Source organism: Protopterus annectens, chromosome 10.part0 (assembly GCF_019279795.1).
Source record: "Protopterus annectens isolate FY-2018-M chromosome 10.part0, PAN1.0, whole genome shotgun sequence".
Classification (NCBI taxonomy): domain Eukaryota; kingdom Metazoa; phylum Chordata; order Ceratodontiformes; family Protopteridae; genus Protopterus; species Protopterus annectens.
The window spans coordinates 968,612,762-968,628,820 of record NC_056744.1 but is presented as its reverse complement, the minus strand read 5'-3'; the positions used below and the strand labels follow the sequence as shown (position 1 = coordinate 968,628,820).

Below are 16,059 nucleotides of genomic sequence, written 5' to 3'. Positions count from 1 at the left end.
ATCCCAGATGGCCTTGAGATGGAAATCTGAATCACTAGTTTGAATGCTTAACACCTCCAACACCAAAAACTGCCCATTTCATGTTGTAGGCAGACTGCTCAGAGGACTCTACGTTCAGTACTCCGTCCAAGACCCAACTGTTGCCAAAAGGGCTGGTGTTAAGTTTTCTGATCTAATTCACTCAACAGTGATGCCTGAAGAGGTGTCTGCACAGAGGAGATTGAATAGTAACTATATAAAAAGAGGATAGGAGCCCACCCATCCACCATAATAAGGGGGGGGTGGATGCCCAGTTCTCTCCATCTTCAGTAGAGCCCCACATCAGCTCCCAACCAGTTTCAAAGTACTTCTAAAGAATTATTCAAATTTAAGTAGGTGGTCTGGAAATCAAAGTGGGAGAACTTCTTAGAATACCCGGTGCCTGACTTAAGAAATTTTGAAGGAGACTAGTCCATATCAATAGTTCCCATCACTGAAAAGTTCAGAAGGCAAAGAATCCTTTCTGGTCACTTTATGAGAGAAAGGATACAGCTCGTCAGCCTTGACACTTTAAATCCCTTTTCTTACTTTTGGTTTGCCTACTTGTTCCAAAGGAAGTCCCTTGGTAAGGAGCTTATTCTTTCCATATAAAAAATAAATCAACCTTAAGGTGCTCTGGCCCAAGTGACAGCAGGTGTGTGCGCTGGTGTGTGCACACATTTTTAGGTTAGCAGATGCCAAGCACCATGCAGGTACTGAAAAAGCTAAGGCTGTAAACAAAAAAATTCCACTAAGTTCAAACTACAAAGTTTGTTCGCCCCAAAATACAAACACTTGGCTACTGATAAATACTAGAGATTCATTCATGATGGCAAATTAGATCTGAAGGGGAAATGCACTGAGTGATATAGGAAAGTCTGAAGGAGTCCGACACATTGGAGTACCAATGGCCACATATGATAAAAGAGCAACTCCACAGCCAATTGTCAAATCAGATGGACTGATGAAATAGAGAATGTGGGAGATCCTATGACATCTGAAGCATGGGAGATTTTGGACAAGAAAATAGGGTTGCCTTCAATCAATAATAACAGATACACAGTCTTAATTCCCAGTGAGGCGCAAGCCAAATTTCCAAAGGGAAAGAAACTACTGAAGTGCATACACTACTAGATGCTCGAGTGGCATATAGCCAGGTCTGGTTCTGCAGGATAAATGCATACACAAAATGCACAAGGCAATGCAATTTCATACAGAATGGACGACAAAGTGTCAGTCACCTCAACCACCCATTTACTGTTGCAAGGACAGTTACAGCAGCAACATAAAACTAAAGATAAGAAAGCTACCAACTATGTTGACAAAGGATGGTAGTTAGGGCTATTGTCCGCTCAGATATCAATACACTAGAAACAATGGCCAAAAATTAGCACGTTTATATATGTTGCGGAATGAAAAACTCTTGGCAGGACATTTAAATGCCCATCCTCAGATGTGGAATCAGGAGTTACTGCTAAGACTACATACTTGTGCTAGTCTAAAGGCTGTATAAAAGTTAGAAGTTCTACCATACTACAATCACTAGAAATAGTAGGACCTGAAAAAGAAAGCTAAAAATAGGACCACTAAAATAAACAAACCTGTATCTAGCTACAGTTAATTTCTATTTATAGAAACATTTACATCATTTATTGCATACATGCATATTTCATAAATATAAAACATTTACAAACTATATATCAAGTGTACAGACATGTACATACCAATTCATGTTTACACATTATAAAAAGGCCTCAACACCTCATTAACAGAAGAAAGGTGGTAGAAGGCTGAAAAGGTTTCAGCCTAGGGAACTAAGAGGGTGTGAAACTGTGTTGGCTTAACAGAGATTAAAGGAAAAATGGCATGAACTATTTGTAGGACTAGCAGCTAACTTGGGAAAACTCATAAGCTAGTGCTATCTTTGATATAAGGGACAAATGACGTCATAGGTTCCATGCAAGTTTGTCAGGAAGGAGAATGAAGCACTTGGATTAAAATGGAATGATAAATTCATGTGAAACCGATGCAATGATTCATAACCACGTTCCATGGAGTGCTGAAGATGCCATACAAGCTGACAGAATGTGAAAGGGATACATTCATCTGAAAGCAAATACACAACAAAAATCCACCTGCAGCCCAACCATGGAAGTCTCAAAAATGTTGTTCTACCTCCAGTCAGTACAGGAAGGAGGGTGAGCAGTTGTATAGGGTGGCACAATGTCAGAGTAATTAAACTAAAACAGCATCAGTACTAGTACTGTTCAAAAAACAAAACAAACCAGAGCAAAGAGGAGTCCAATTAAAGCTGCTGGTGCTGTCAAAAAGGGTACTAATTTTGAATTGAAAAAAGTCATTCAGAACTTAAATTGATCCCTAAAGCCTAACCCTTTTAGCAGAGGGGTCAAGGTCAGTCTTTACTGTTAAAGGAGTCAGAAGACTCCTCTATGAAAGTAGTTTTTCAAGTTGAACTTACCATAATAGTAAGTTAAAATGATCACTGCTGCCTTCGCTACATGGGTTATATCCTGCCAAGGATATAAGCCACCCAAGCTTCCAAAGATGTCAAGCAGCTCAAGCTGAGCTAACTAAAGAGACAAGTTTAAGCAGAAAGCCCTTCAGAGCTTTCCTGCCCGCAGACAGGGAGGCTGAGCCCTGAAAAGAATGTTAACACACAAAAAGTGCTCATGCTCTGGCATAACACCAAAAAAACAATGATGGAGGGAAAGGCTACTGCAGCAGTGATCATTCAAACATCTGTTAAAGTACAACTTACACAACTGTACTACCTTCATCATAGTAATCACTGCTGCAACAGCCTTAACTATACTGGTAAATTACCATAGCAAACTACAGAGAAACCCCTGGAGAATGGTCATAGCAAAGCTTGAGCTGGCATGGAGAAGGAATCATGCTTACTGTGCTTTGAGAATACGCAGAGTACCAAGTAGCAGCTTTTAGAATCCAACCCTTCGAAAGTCACGGATGACGCCAAAGCCCAGAATGGCTCTTGGTCCAGTCTGAACTAGATCTGTTAGTGAGTATAAAAATTTAATAGCCTTAAACAATTTGGAAATGGTCTGTTTTGACACAGGTTGCCTCTTCTACTTACATACACAATAAATACCAGAGTAGTCTGCTCATTTTTAGGCTCAAGAACGATAACAGGGAAATGGAAGGTTTGGCTTACACTAAACAGATACCATTTTAGGTATAAAAGGATCAACTCTCAAAGAAATCCAGTCCCTATGGAAAATGAGATGCCGTGATTGCCATAGGAACCTGCAATTCAGACATCCTGGAAGACTTTAGAGCAATCAGTAAAACTGCTTTCCATGCCAAGAAGCTAGTCAGCCAGATTAGCTGGCTCAAATGGAGCAAGCATTAGCTTTTCTAACAAAAGATCAAGGAGAGGCCACTGGTTTTCTTGGACGCCTGTTACCCAACCCCCCTTTCAAGAACATTTGGATGTAAAATTGCCTCAGGAGGATGATCCATGGGCAGACATGCTGAAAGAACCACTATATGAACCTTGCGAGAGGAATAAAAGCCATAGGATAACCCTGAATGGGTGCTGGGTATGTTGGCACCCATTAGAAAGCCTTTTCCATTTGCCAGTATATGGTTTCCTAGTATTAGGCTCTTCCCTCCATAAGAGCCTGCTGCATGTCCTCAGTAAACAGGTGCCAAAAAAACAGATTAAGACCCTATCATCCAGGTAGTCAACTGAAGACTATTTCTATGTTTGAGTGTATCAAACGCCCCTGTTGTGTGAGCAATCCAGTCAGAGGAAGCTTGTGGTACTTGCCCATTTCCAAAAGGGAGAACCACAGTTGCCTGGGCAGAAGGGAGTCATCACCATGATATGGAAGTTTCCTTTTGAATCTTCAGATGTATCCTGGCTATCAATGGAAAAGCCCCAGGAACACTCCTGCCCAAAGAAAAAAAATCATTCTTCCAGGCCTTCTTTCACAAGTTCTGGAACAATGCCAGTTGATTGTTCAAGGAAACAAACCGGTCTAATTGAATTCCCCACAAATGGACCTGATCTAGTTTCCATTTGTGAGAGTCTACCTTTGTCCTATCAGCCTGTCTGCCCCACAATTTCTCTAACAGAATACAGGATGTGTAGAATTGACAGTGCTGTGAAGCTATATCCCAAGCCAACATGGGTAAACTAAGGGGGGCATGCCCATGTTCCCACTTGACTAGTGTACTATGACTGGTCCTGGGGAACAAAAATGGTTCAGAAAGTTGTCTTGATCAAGTCAAGCATCCTTTTGATACCTTTTGGGAGTCTATCCTTGTTCTTCCACACCACTGAACTTTTAATCCCTCCTAAAACTGCTCCCCAAGCAAAGTCCGAAGTATCTATGGAGCAGGCAGGGAGAAGGGGAGACCTGGATTCAAGGATCTGCAGTCTCCACCAAACAACCCCTTCCTCCAAACACCAGCACTGGGATTTGAAAAGATAAAGGGCGTAGACAATGGAACGAGATGTCAGATACCACATTCTTGAGTCTTGCCATGGTATGAGAACCAGCAATTCCTTAATACCCAAAAATTACTGAGGTAATACTTCGACCCATGTCTGAAGACCTTAGAAATAGATATATTTGTTTTCCTGTGGAAGAAATGTTCTTTGAACTGAGGTTATCTAGCAGATACCCCTAGACCACAATCTTGTGATGACAAAAGTACAGTCAAGATTTTTGAATGTTCTCTTGGAATCCCAACTTCGGAGCTCACACAAGAGAGACCCCTTAGTTTGAAAATACTCTAAAGATAAGATAAGTTGTCCAAACATGAAAAACTGGATACCCTGTAGCCTGCATCACTACAGCTAGACACTGAACTCTTGGTGCATTGCAATGGATTAGTCCAAAGGGTAAGGCACAGAACAGATGGTGATTCAGACAAATTCTTATAAAGCATCTGAAGTATGGATGAATATGGAAAAGGAGGCAACAGGTTGTGAAATGCCATAAATACTTTAGCCTAATCTATGCACATTTAGTGCTCAATGGTGCTAGGGCCTTTACAAGCCTAGCAGTGTAAAAATCCCATGTACCGTAATTAGCCATAGTTAGATGGTAGTCAGAGATTCTATCAGCACAGACTGCCCCTGTCCATGAGAGACATAGGTACCACCCCCAGGTGAATTTATGGTCACCCATCCAATTGTCAAGGTTTTAAATGCTCTACTTCACAAGTGGCAGCCTATTCCAGAGAAAGCAATTTCTGGGAGATATTTCTCTCCAACATGTTCAATGTCACAGGCTAGGTTGGGCTCCCTGGAGCGAGTGACTTGTCCCATTTGATTTGCAGATGTGAGCACTTCCATTAGACCATGGTCAGACACTGCTCTGTAGGCCAGGCACAGATTGCCTCTCAGCAGCCACAATCTGTATAAAATGACAGAGACCAATATGAACCGAGCATTTTCTTTGGCATAACATCCCTGAATAAAACCCTTCCCCACCTGCAAAGGAGGAACTGGTTCTATCACTCCCTGGGACAACATAATGAACATGCATGCAGAAACAAGTCTGATATGCAGAATGAGAAATGATCCTCCGGAAAGGAAGAATTTTTGCCCACAGCTATCTAGAACCTAAAATGATTTTCAAAACCCATTTGTCTGAAAATCTATTACCAAAAAGAAAGATACAGATTCTGAAAGAAAAAAAGGGGCCAAAGTGGAAGGAAAGACTTTTTGGGAGCCCCTTGCCATTTTTTCAATGAGACCCCTTTCCCCCAAAATAGATAGACTTCCTGATCAGCTTGCTCTTCTCATCACTGCAAGCGGTGGCAAACATGAAATCTTTATCAGAGAGAATCTACATTTTATCATCTGAAAGATTCTGTGAATACAGCCATGCAAACCTCAACAGTAGCAGCAACAGTAGCAGTAACCATAGCCCTTGTAGTATCAAACAAGGATAGTGACATGTGCAATAGAAGGGAAAAAAAAAAGTTATGTACTCACCTTAACATTCCATCTGTGCTGTTCATTTTCCTTCCACTGTTGAGTTTGGATAGGAACTGAATGCCCTTTCTTCCAGCTCATGGAAAACGCTCAAGCAACTCCCTTTTTCATAATGCCCTAGTCACTTAGCATACCTCAGATCTTGTTTGTTGCCCCTTAGATGCAATTAGAAAATGATAAAAACAGAATCTGGAACTCAAACAGCAGTTCCTCTGGCATCTTTCAATCCTTCCAAAAGGAAAATGAGGGGGTTGGAGAGAGAAGGTGAGGAAGAATAAAAATGAACACAGATGGAACATGGGGAGTAAATAGCAGGCATCATTTTCATTTAACTTTTGGGATAGAGTCCCCAGCTACCTAAATCCCAGGAGGACTCAAGGATATTCCACAGCACCACTGGGCAAAGGCTACTCTTCCTCTACAGACCAGATCCAATTTGTAAAGAATAGAAGAGGATTAGCCCAGCTGCACAAACATCCAATGAAGAACAGGATAAAAAGGTTGAAGTAGTCACAGACTTGGTGGAATGTGCTTTTGGTAAGGACAAGCCCAAGTTTTCATAAACTGTGGTAATACAATCGGTTAATCATTTAGCCAAAGTCACTTCCGAAACCAGTTTGCCTAATTTTGATTCCAAGACACAAAACTATTTTGATTCTATGTAGATAACACTAAAGTCTAAATGTGCAACATACTCAAAACTTGGAAAGACTAACGCTGGTGTCAGAATACAATATTAACCAAACTACCTTAGAAGAAAGGATTGGTCCGCAAGGATACTTCATCCTTTGACAGGGCCTGTAATTCTGATACTCTTCCAGCACAGGTAATGGTCACTAAAGACAGTTTTCCAGGTCAAAAATTTTAGCTCACACTCAGCTGATAGTTCAGACTTAAGTCACCATAGCAGTCACCAACCTGCGGCCAAGGCAAACTGCTAGCCTAAGGTGGCAAAGGTGGTTTGCTTAACTTTGTGGCTGGAAGGACCAACTGTGGAACCATCATCATCTGTCATGGTCAAGCCTAAAAGTGCTTCTTTCCCCAGGAAGACAAAACTGCCAGTAAACACTACCAGTCCACAAGTTACTTTTCAACAGAAGTTTTTTTTTTTTTTTTTAAACTGACAAAGGGCTTAGTTTGAATCTCAAAACAGTCCATTAAACACTCCTAGCTTGAAAAGAATTAGTTTTGCTGCAGAGGAAAGCAAACACGCTCCCTTTGAGGGGGTGGGTGAAAACCATTTTCTTATCTGCCCAGCAAATGACAACACAAGCAGATGGTCAAATCATCAAAAGCCCCAAGAGTGTTCCCTTCCACAGCAGTAAACCCAAGGAGTTTGCACCCTAACTTGGTCTTATTCAGTTCAGCTCAAGCTGCTCGACAGTTTGGGCATGTGGAAGGCATCTTGAAGCTTTGAAAGCTAGCTGGCCATTATATCCTTGGCAGGATATAGCCATATAGCAAAGGCTGCTGCAACAGTGACAAATATGAAGGTCTTCTCTAGAATATGTGCTAGGGTTGAAGGTGCAGACCCCATAGAACTCCAGCAAACAAGATTAAGATCGGTGTCTGATCTTGAGAAAAATCTTCATGAGTAGAGCTTGAGGTATAAACCTCAAACCAAAAATGAAATCTTACTGGGAGCAATGCAAAACACCAAACCGTAAGACCTAAGGTCAGTTTCATAGACCTCAGAAACTCTGCCAAATTAAGCTTGAAGTCTCCAGCTACAAAGTAAATCTACTTTGATAAAGGTTTAATAGTAAAATGTTGATACAGAGACAGGCCTTGACCTTTTTCAAGGCCTGAATTGTACTCTAGACCTGATGGATCATGGTCAAGATTGTGGTTGAGATCTGACTCAACACAAGCTAGTAACAAGACCCTTGACCAAAGATGAAACGGTACTAACCTTCAGAAAAAATGAATACCAGAGCCAAACACTTTACTACAACTAGCAAAATATAAACAAAGATAGTGAGAAGGCATTAAAAAGTGTAACATTTATATCTACAGTAATTATATTAGCTGCTTAACGTGTGTATTCTTGTCTCAAGTAAAACTCGGTAGAAAATGAGAATTAACAATCTTTTTACAGGGATCAAACATTCCCATGCTCAAAACACAACTACAAACCTGCTTGTCTAAATTTCAGTTAAAGCTGAACAAAATACCAAGTTACTAAAACACTGCACAGCAACAAACTAGTAATAAATATCTACAAAACAAAGAGGGCACCAAAAAGGGAAACCCTGCTCTCAAATATTCTAAATGGTATACCAATGTAACATAGCACCTTTGCAGAAAAAAAAAGCAAGTAGAAATACCAAGAAGAGGGGAAGCAGACAAGCCAAATTGAACCAAAGACAAAGTTTGGGTGGAAATAACCAGACTAGATGGAAGGAAATCAAAACCCTCTAACAAAACACTGAAAGTGTGCCCAAAACCACTGTTGGCAGCCAGGGACCATTTACAGATGTGACCCTAACATGCAAAGGGCAAGAGATTTTGAGATGGGACCTTAGGCACACAGCTCTATCAAAGAAGCATATAGGCTGGGAAAGAAATGCTAGGCTGGGCTGACCAAGTCCCGATAGAATGGGAGTTCATCTTCAGGGCTAAGGCTTAGATTTTGGAATCTGGCACTGAAGAACTGCTCTGCACTGTTCTCTCCGTTTTGCCATCACATCTAAACTTTTACCACCAGGTATGCCTATCCAGTAACAAGCATAACCTTCAATGCTGTGTGCTATACATGAATGACAATCAAGACAGGAACTTTAGTACTTGCCATATTAAATGTGGAACTGAGTTCCATGCTTTAGTACTACAACTTGCAGGTGTTACTGACTGCCTGAAGTAAAGCAGTCCCAGACCACCAGGGACCATCCCTCATATGCCATAATGTACCATGACAGCTATCCTCACCAGATCAGAGATGGGCGACCTATTAGCAAGAGGAAAATTAAGGCTCAAAACCTAGAGGTGGGCACATCCGCAGAAATGAAAAAGTTAACACAGTAACATACCAAGACATGCAGGACTTAAAACCTCAGAACTTTTATCCAAAATACTGAGGTCCACCCTTATGCTAAAGGATCAATCCTTTCAGCAAATCCTAAGCCCTGACAAGTTGGGAGCTCTAATTTACATAGCACATCAACTATTCAAAACCAACAAGGCCCACAAGGATCTGGGATGGGGAAATTGTGATCAATAAGGAATCTACACTCCATGCTTAACATATTATGCAACTTTCATATCTAGGAGTATACTACAAAAGTAATCTTCTGAACTGAATCTATCCTTTTGGGTAGGGCCACAAAATATTCTGAGCAGTGTCAACAAGGACAACCTGGATCTAGTGTGCACATCTGGCTTACTGTCTTGCAAAATCAATGGTGCTCACCTAGCTGCCTGCTCCACAATCAGTTCTACATCTGAGAAGTTGCCACAGTGCTCACCAATTTGAGCCCTAGACTCCTAATGTTCAGATTTCATAAAATTTAAATGTAATTTTTAAACTCATCTTCTACAGTTTAAAATGTTATTCTAGGCTGACTACAAATACCAGAGACTTTTCAGGCTACTTTTGTTCTACCCATCTCAAATCCACCTTGCTATTAATCTGTAGTGCAACAGGTTCTCTCGCAATTCTGAAAACTGGAAAATTTTACCCAATTCAAAGGAGTTACTGTTTGTGGCATGAGGGATGAATTTCAGTTTAAAGGAATACAAAGGGAACACTTTAGCTGGGGGCAGAAGCAGCAGACTCAAAAGAATGCAGAGTCAGATTTTCTAGCACAAGATATAAAATCTCCCATAGGAACAGGATATTTGGCTGGAAGATGAAAAGTACCTTTGAAGATAGTTCTTCAGACAATTACAGATGTCAGAGATAATAGGCATATGGAGAAAAAATGACAGCAAAGAGATGGGCTATGATTTAAGAGCAACTGACAAGATTTAGATTTGTGGATAAGCTTTTCCAGAATAGCTAGAACCAGAGCTCTGAAAAATCTAAACTCTGGCCCATAACTTAAATGGATTAGGTCCCTGAACAGAAGTACCTAAACTACCCTTCCCCATCAATGGGAATGAAACACACATTTGGTCAGGCATCAGTATTAAAGTCCAGACAGACTGCTAAACAGGTACTAAAGTATATGGATTTGCCTCAGATGGGGGACAGGTCCAAAAGGTGCCAACATGGTAAAGGAAACTTAAGCAACTTAGCTTTCCCCAGAACTCAAAATAAGGGAATGGGAGAACCACAGGGTCACCTCTACATAACTACATCCCAGAATAAAGTAAAAAGTTACCCTACTTGGAAATTTAAGCAGGTTGAAAGGCTACTCCCAACACCACAGAGTTCTGGCTACAAAACTTGAAACCACAACTGAGACAAGAGTTTGTAACCCAATCTAAGTTAACTTGACCCTTGTACATGGCTGGCTAAAAGAAAAAAAGTGGGCAAAGGCCCACTCAAATTCATAGCCTCCAAAGGGGATAGGAACATGGGTGGGAGACCTAAAGGGGATAGGAACATGGGTGGGAGACTTCACAAATGCAGCTGCAGCCACGATTAACTCAACCAATGGGGTGCAAACTTGGGTTTTTTGGAGGCAAGAGGATCCTGTCCAGCTTCTTATGGAAAGCACTACACTGGGCTTCTTTCATGCTGACCCTGCCTTCAATCATACCATTCATGCTGACAACAACCTGGGTGACATCCAATATGAGCCTGGATCCTGAAGAGCTATCCTTCACCCATGTGGCTTTAACTCAGGTCATCTCTGATCTCCCCAAACTTCAGGTCATCTGATTGACAGTCCAGGTGCTTCTTACTTAGGTTTTCCTCTGGGCTACCAGTGAGAAGACCAGCACAATGGCAACTGAACATGGGGGGCTGTCGGTCCTGATACAGCAGAGAAGCATGTAAAGCAGAAAAGCATGCAACACCAGGGTTAACACCTGGCAGAGTCAAAAGGGTAGAAAGAGTTCAATTGCCAACTTAAAAATAACATCAACCACCTAGTGGGGAGTTAAGGCCACACAGAAACTGGGATTACAAAACTAACCACTTGTTCATACAAATGCATTTTTACTGTACTTCATCTAGTAAATAGAAACATCACCTGTTCAGAATGGAAACAAGTTGTCCAGAGTACAAACTCAAAATGAAATACACAGCAATAGCAGGTAAGCCAGGGGCCACCAACAGATGTTATCCAAACCAGATCTGGAGAGGGGTCCTAGTAAGAAGGCTTAATAACCCATGATGTTCCAAGTCACGCTTGTCTGCTGTCCAAACACAAGCTCTGGAACTCTCACCAAGGTCATTAAGCAAAGAATGAATCTTGTATAAAGTAGACACTCAGACATTCACACTTAGGGCAGCAACGTTAATACAAAGGTTGTAGTTACTTCCGACTAGCACCTTCAGACAGAAGGTAACTACACAGTAACCCAGCACCACCTATACTGTGCTTTTTCACCTGAGGAAAGTGTCAATGTTTTCTTGCCTACCTTTTATGCCACAGCATGTAGCACATGGCCCTGGAAAACAATTTGATACAAGAGCAAATTGATATCCCTTTATTCCTTTTGTCTTTACTAAGCAAACGTTGTCAAAGACAGACATGCGCCCTCAGTGACCTCACCACACACATTTTTCAGCAAGTTAGACAAAGCAAGTATGAATACCAAATAAACAAAAATTCAAGGTTGTCTTTACCCAATACATTTGAGGAACTCCATGTTCTACTTCCAACCATAACTAAAACTATCACACTAACATCAGCCAGTCTTTCTTGGGACTACAGCACCACTCTGCCCACCACACATCACTAGTACTTAAATTTGGTCCTTCCTTAAATGAGTTTAACAATACCACTTCCCTGAGCCACCTACTTCAGTGTGACCAATTCACACCCATTTTCAACTCACTTCCTAAACACATGCAACTGGCCTTTGTTTAAAAAAAAAATGTTACGCAATATACACAGCACAAGTGTTTTTTCCTACTATGTACATCTGATCAAAAATAGTAAAACATGTGCAGAGCTACTCCTTGGTAGCTGTGAAAAGGGGGTTACTAGCTCAGATCATCCCCGTCAAGATATCCTTTGAAGTGTGACCAGTAAAAATCTGAAAGGCATACTTGGCCTTCAAAAAACTCAGAAAATCATTTGGCTTCAAGTGAACTGCTTTATCTTAAGAGTTTTCACAAACGTACTCTTACTGGAATGTACTCGTACATTTGTAAATAAGAAATTAACTTGGTTTACAGCACTCTACAGATCCAGAGTTTACTATAGCTGCATACTTAAGGGCAATATCTATTTATCATTCCTCTACCTTTTGGCCCAGGTTGAGCCTGAAACGGGTCTTTGGACCAAATAAGCAGAGTTATCAAGTAGTCAGTATACAATGGTTGAGCCTAAAACAGGTCTTTGGACTAAAATAACCATCCCAGTTAGAGTGGCACAATGGCAAATGCTTGTGTACACTTAGATGAAGTGTGCCTTAGTAAACTTACAATATGCCCCTGTACTCCATATAACCAAAGTTACTGAGTAACCTCATTGCCACATCTTACATTCTGTATTTTGCAAGTTCACAGTACTCAGATTTATACAGGTTTATAACTCCCAGGGCAGAAAAGAATGCAGCTGTAAAACAGAGAACCTTAAAAGCCAAATAGTGACAGTGAGTGTAGACAGAACTACAGATCTCATCATACTTGTACACCCCCCCCCCCCCCCCCCCGCAATGCATGCTTCATTAGCAAGATCAGTATCTGATTTTATGCAGTTTAAGAAAGCTGGCTAGTATAGAAATATCTATGAAAACCAGGAAAAAGAAACTCTTGGGACAGAGATTTTGTGCGGAAAAAAGTTTCATACAACTATGGAGGAATGACAAAGAAATGTTGACAATGCCCTTTAAGTGTAGCTTCTGAAGAAAAAGGATCTACTCTGCCCCTACCTGACCCAGAGCAAATTACAAGTGTTCTGCAGCACTAGGGATAATGGACCAGGCTGCTCAATGGTCTCCTGGACAGTATTTTATACTGGGAAAATGGACCATGCAATAACGTGTATACATTCCTCACTGCATCGCCTTGTCTGACCAAATGATACAACCCAAGCCTAATTTCATAACATGTTATCAGCCTTACCAGAATAACCTAATTTTTGCATTACAATTATATGATGCAGTTTGATGGCTTACAATTTAAAGAAAAAAAATTGCTCCTCTAATTCCAGCCTTCTTACAAAAACTGGTTTCCAACAGCAGTATTTTAAGTGTACCTGCTTTACAAAATGCTTATTGGTAAGAAAAGCTGCCAAACATTAAAAAGCATATCAGTTGCTTTATGTCATACCCTTTACACCGAGAAGGCTATTAGCACAAAAACTCTGGACAAAACCTAACTGGGGAGAAAGTATTTAAAAATCGCTCTTTGATCCTATTTTTAGGAACTCAGAAAGTTGACAATATGATGTGCTAGCCTGCACCGTCTTAAGCATATGAACTCCAAGGTGCCATTTAGCGACTTTAACCCTCAGTGATTTGCCCGGAAAAATCATTCTATGAGGGAAGGCCGACTATACGAGTCTTACTTGGCCGCTTACAGTTTTTAAAAAATACGGTATCAATTTAAAATTAAAGCGGTGAGTTAAAGGACTATCGCCACTGCAGCTTTTTTTAAAGACATACGCAAGACTTATGTTTTCGAAGGGATTAAATAGTTTGGGGGATATAAACATCTGCAACACGAAAAACTACAGCTTTAACTCCCGTTTTACTTGTAATGTCCGCTGTCAAAACGGGAGATGTCAAGTAACTAGATCCACGCTAACGAGCAGTAACAAGATTTGGCAGCTTGCAAGTCAGGTCAACACAAACTGGCCTGTAGGGCCACTCAGGCCTTCGTGATGTGGCTGTACCAGTCTAATGGCGTCATAAAACATTAATCATGCTAACGCAACCCGTACGCACTGCAAACACTACGATGAAGTTCGTTCTTTTGAGACTAGAGCCGCAGAAAGTACAGCAACTACTCGGCAATGAAGGGCCAAAACTAGTATACCATAAACCCAAGCCAAGTTTTAAATCAGTCCCAGCCCTTCTAATCCAGTGCGAACAGTAACTGTAGCTTCTTCCAACAAAATATACCATCTCCAAGTGTAAACTAGTATACCCACACCAAATTACTGTACCAGACACATTAAATTTCACTTTACGTGTCAGACACGTAAACATTTAATAACGCAATTATCAAAACACAGTACTACAACACAAGTACAAAAGCAAATTCCTACACGTCTTTATAGAACAAAGACTTTGCAATTCGTGCTCTCCTGCAAAGGGGAGAACTAGTCAGGCCTCGTTTACCTACGTGATTAATAAATCCCAGTCCCAATATGCACATACAAAAGTCAGAAGGCCACAATGGCCGTGCTCCATGGAGTTACTGTCTTCATTACACCATCATAGAAAAGGGTAGCAGAGTCTGAATCCCTTTCTTGCACTGTCACAGCCTCCACCTGCTGGTTTGACTCAACGCTAACCAACGAATGGTCTTTAGTCAAGAGTCCCGAAAAGCTAGAACCGAAAATCCTTACAAGATTTGACACATTATTAGTGTCCATGTCCTCTACCTCCGCTCGTTCTTCCAGCGCTCCAGACACGGTATTAATGTCCTCCCCTGTTACTGCAGTCTCTTCCTCCATTCGGGCCTTCTTCGGATAACCGGTGGGCGGTACCTCATTGCACCGCCTCTTTCGGCTGCTAGGCGGGGATACTAGCGTCTCTCCTTCAGGTATTACACAAACTTCATCAGATGGCTCCTCGGGTGCCTTTAGTTCTAATTCTTGACTTCCGTCTTTGGGAAAAGTAAGCCCGTATTCAAGACTCCATTCATTCTGTGTAGCAGGACACTGTTCACTTCTCCAATCAAAATCTGTAGCAGGTTGAACCCATTCTGTTATTGGAAGGGGTGGCTGCGGGGGGCTTTCTATACCAAAGCCCGATGGCGTCTGGGGCTCCTCTGGCAATGGACCAAGGTCGCTAAAATAAACCTGGCGGGCACTACGCAACACCAGAGACAGCAATAAATTCTTATGTAGTTTAAGGCCTCCCCGCTGGACCTGCGAGTTGTAAATCTTCGCCAGAGAGATGCTCACGATACGATGGGCTTCTAACGCTTTTAACTTGAACTCCATAGGTTACACTTTATATATACCAGTCAAATGCCGAGATTTGATTTTCTGGTGTCTCAAACGCTCAAGAAACCGTAGGACTGTTGGCCCCTTCAAACGTTATAAACAGGCAGCTCAATAACGGACTCCTAAAGCGTACCTCTCGAACACACGCGGAAATCACAAAGCTTGGCGACTTCCACACACGGTTTCGACGAAGGGCAACAGTCAACTCTCAATTTTGTGAAATAATTTGCGGTTGCTGATATTGTTCAGCACTGCACAGTCCATGATATAACAATGCAATGATAATATTTTAGATTGTTGGACGTATTGTTACCAACAACCAGATTCCAGCCTGGATGTTTTAAATCGATAATCGTGTACTCACTCGAGATCTATGGGCTTGGCTTGCAGAATAAACATCTAAAATAAAACAGCATTAGCTATAATAGAGCGAATACTGGATTTTTTTATACCTAAATTATATGCCTCACGCTAATAGACTACGCTCACCGCCTTTCGTCGATGGGTATTTATACCCCTTACGAAACCCCCACCGTAACTAACCAATCAGAGAACGGACTGTTTTTTTCAGTTAATTAAATTATCAACCCCACCTACTACATTTCAACCAATGGCAAAATGAAAAAAACAAGTACTGGGAGTTTAAATCTTCCTGATATTAAAACGGCAATGGTGGGTGAGTTATGTGATTTGTAATCTACAGTAGATTTGGGGCAGTTTTCTGTCTTTTTTTGGACAGCTTTTTAAATTAGAGATAAAGGGATTGGGAGGAAATGAGTTTAATTCTTGCTTGGCGTGTTTCCAAAAACTAGT

The 16,059-nt window shown here is 41.2% G+C and overlaps 1 protein-coding gene across 1 annotated transcript in view; it reads right to left on the bottom strand.

Moving 5' to 3' along the window:
* IER5 (immediate early response 5) overlaps positions 1 to 15,743 on the bottom strand; it is a 101,747-nt gene extending 86,004 nt beyond the window's left edge. The window contains exon 1 of the mRNA XM_044086827.1: positions 14,461 to 15,743. Coding sequence (XP_043942762.1) covers positions 14,461 to 15,243 — 783 coding nt within the window. The 5' untranslated portion in view covers positions 15,244 to 15,743. The remainder of the gene's footprint in view (positions 1 to 14,460) is intronic.
* Between the last annotated feature and the right edge of the window lie 316 nt (positions 15,744 to 16,059).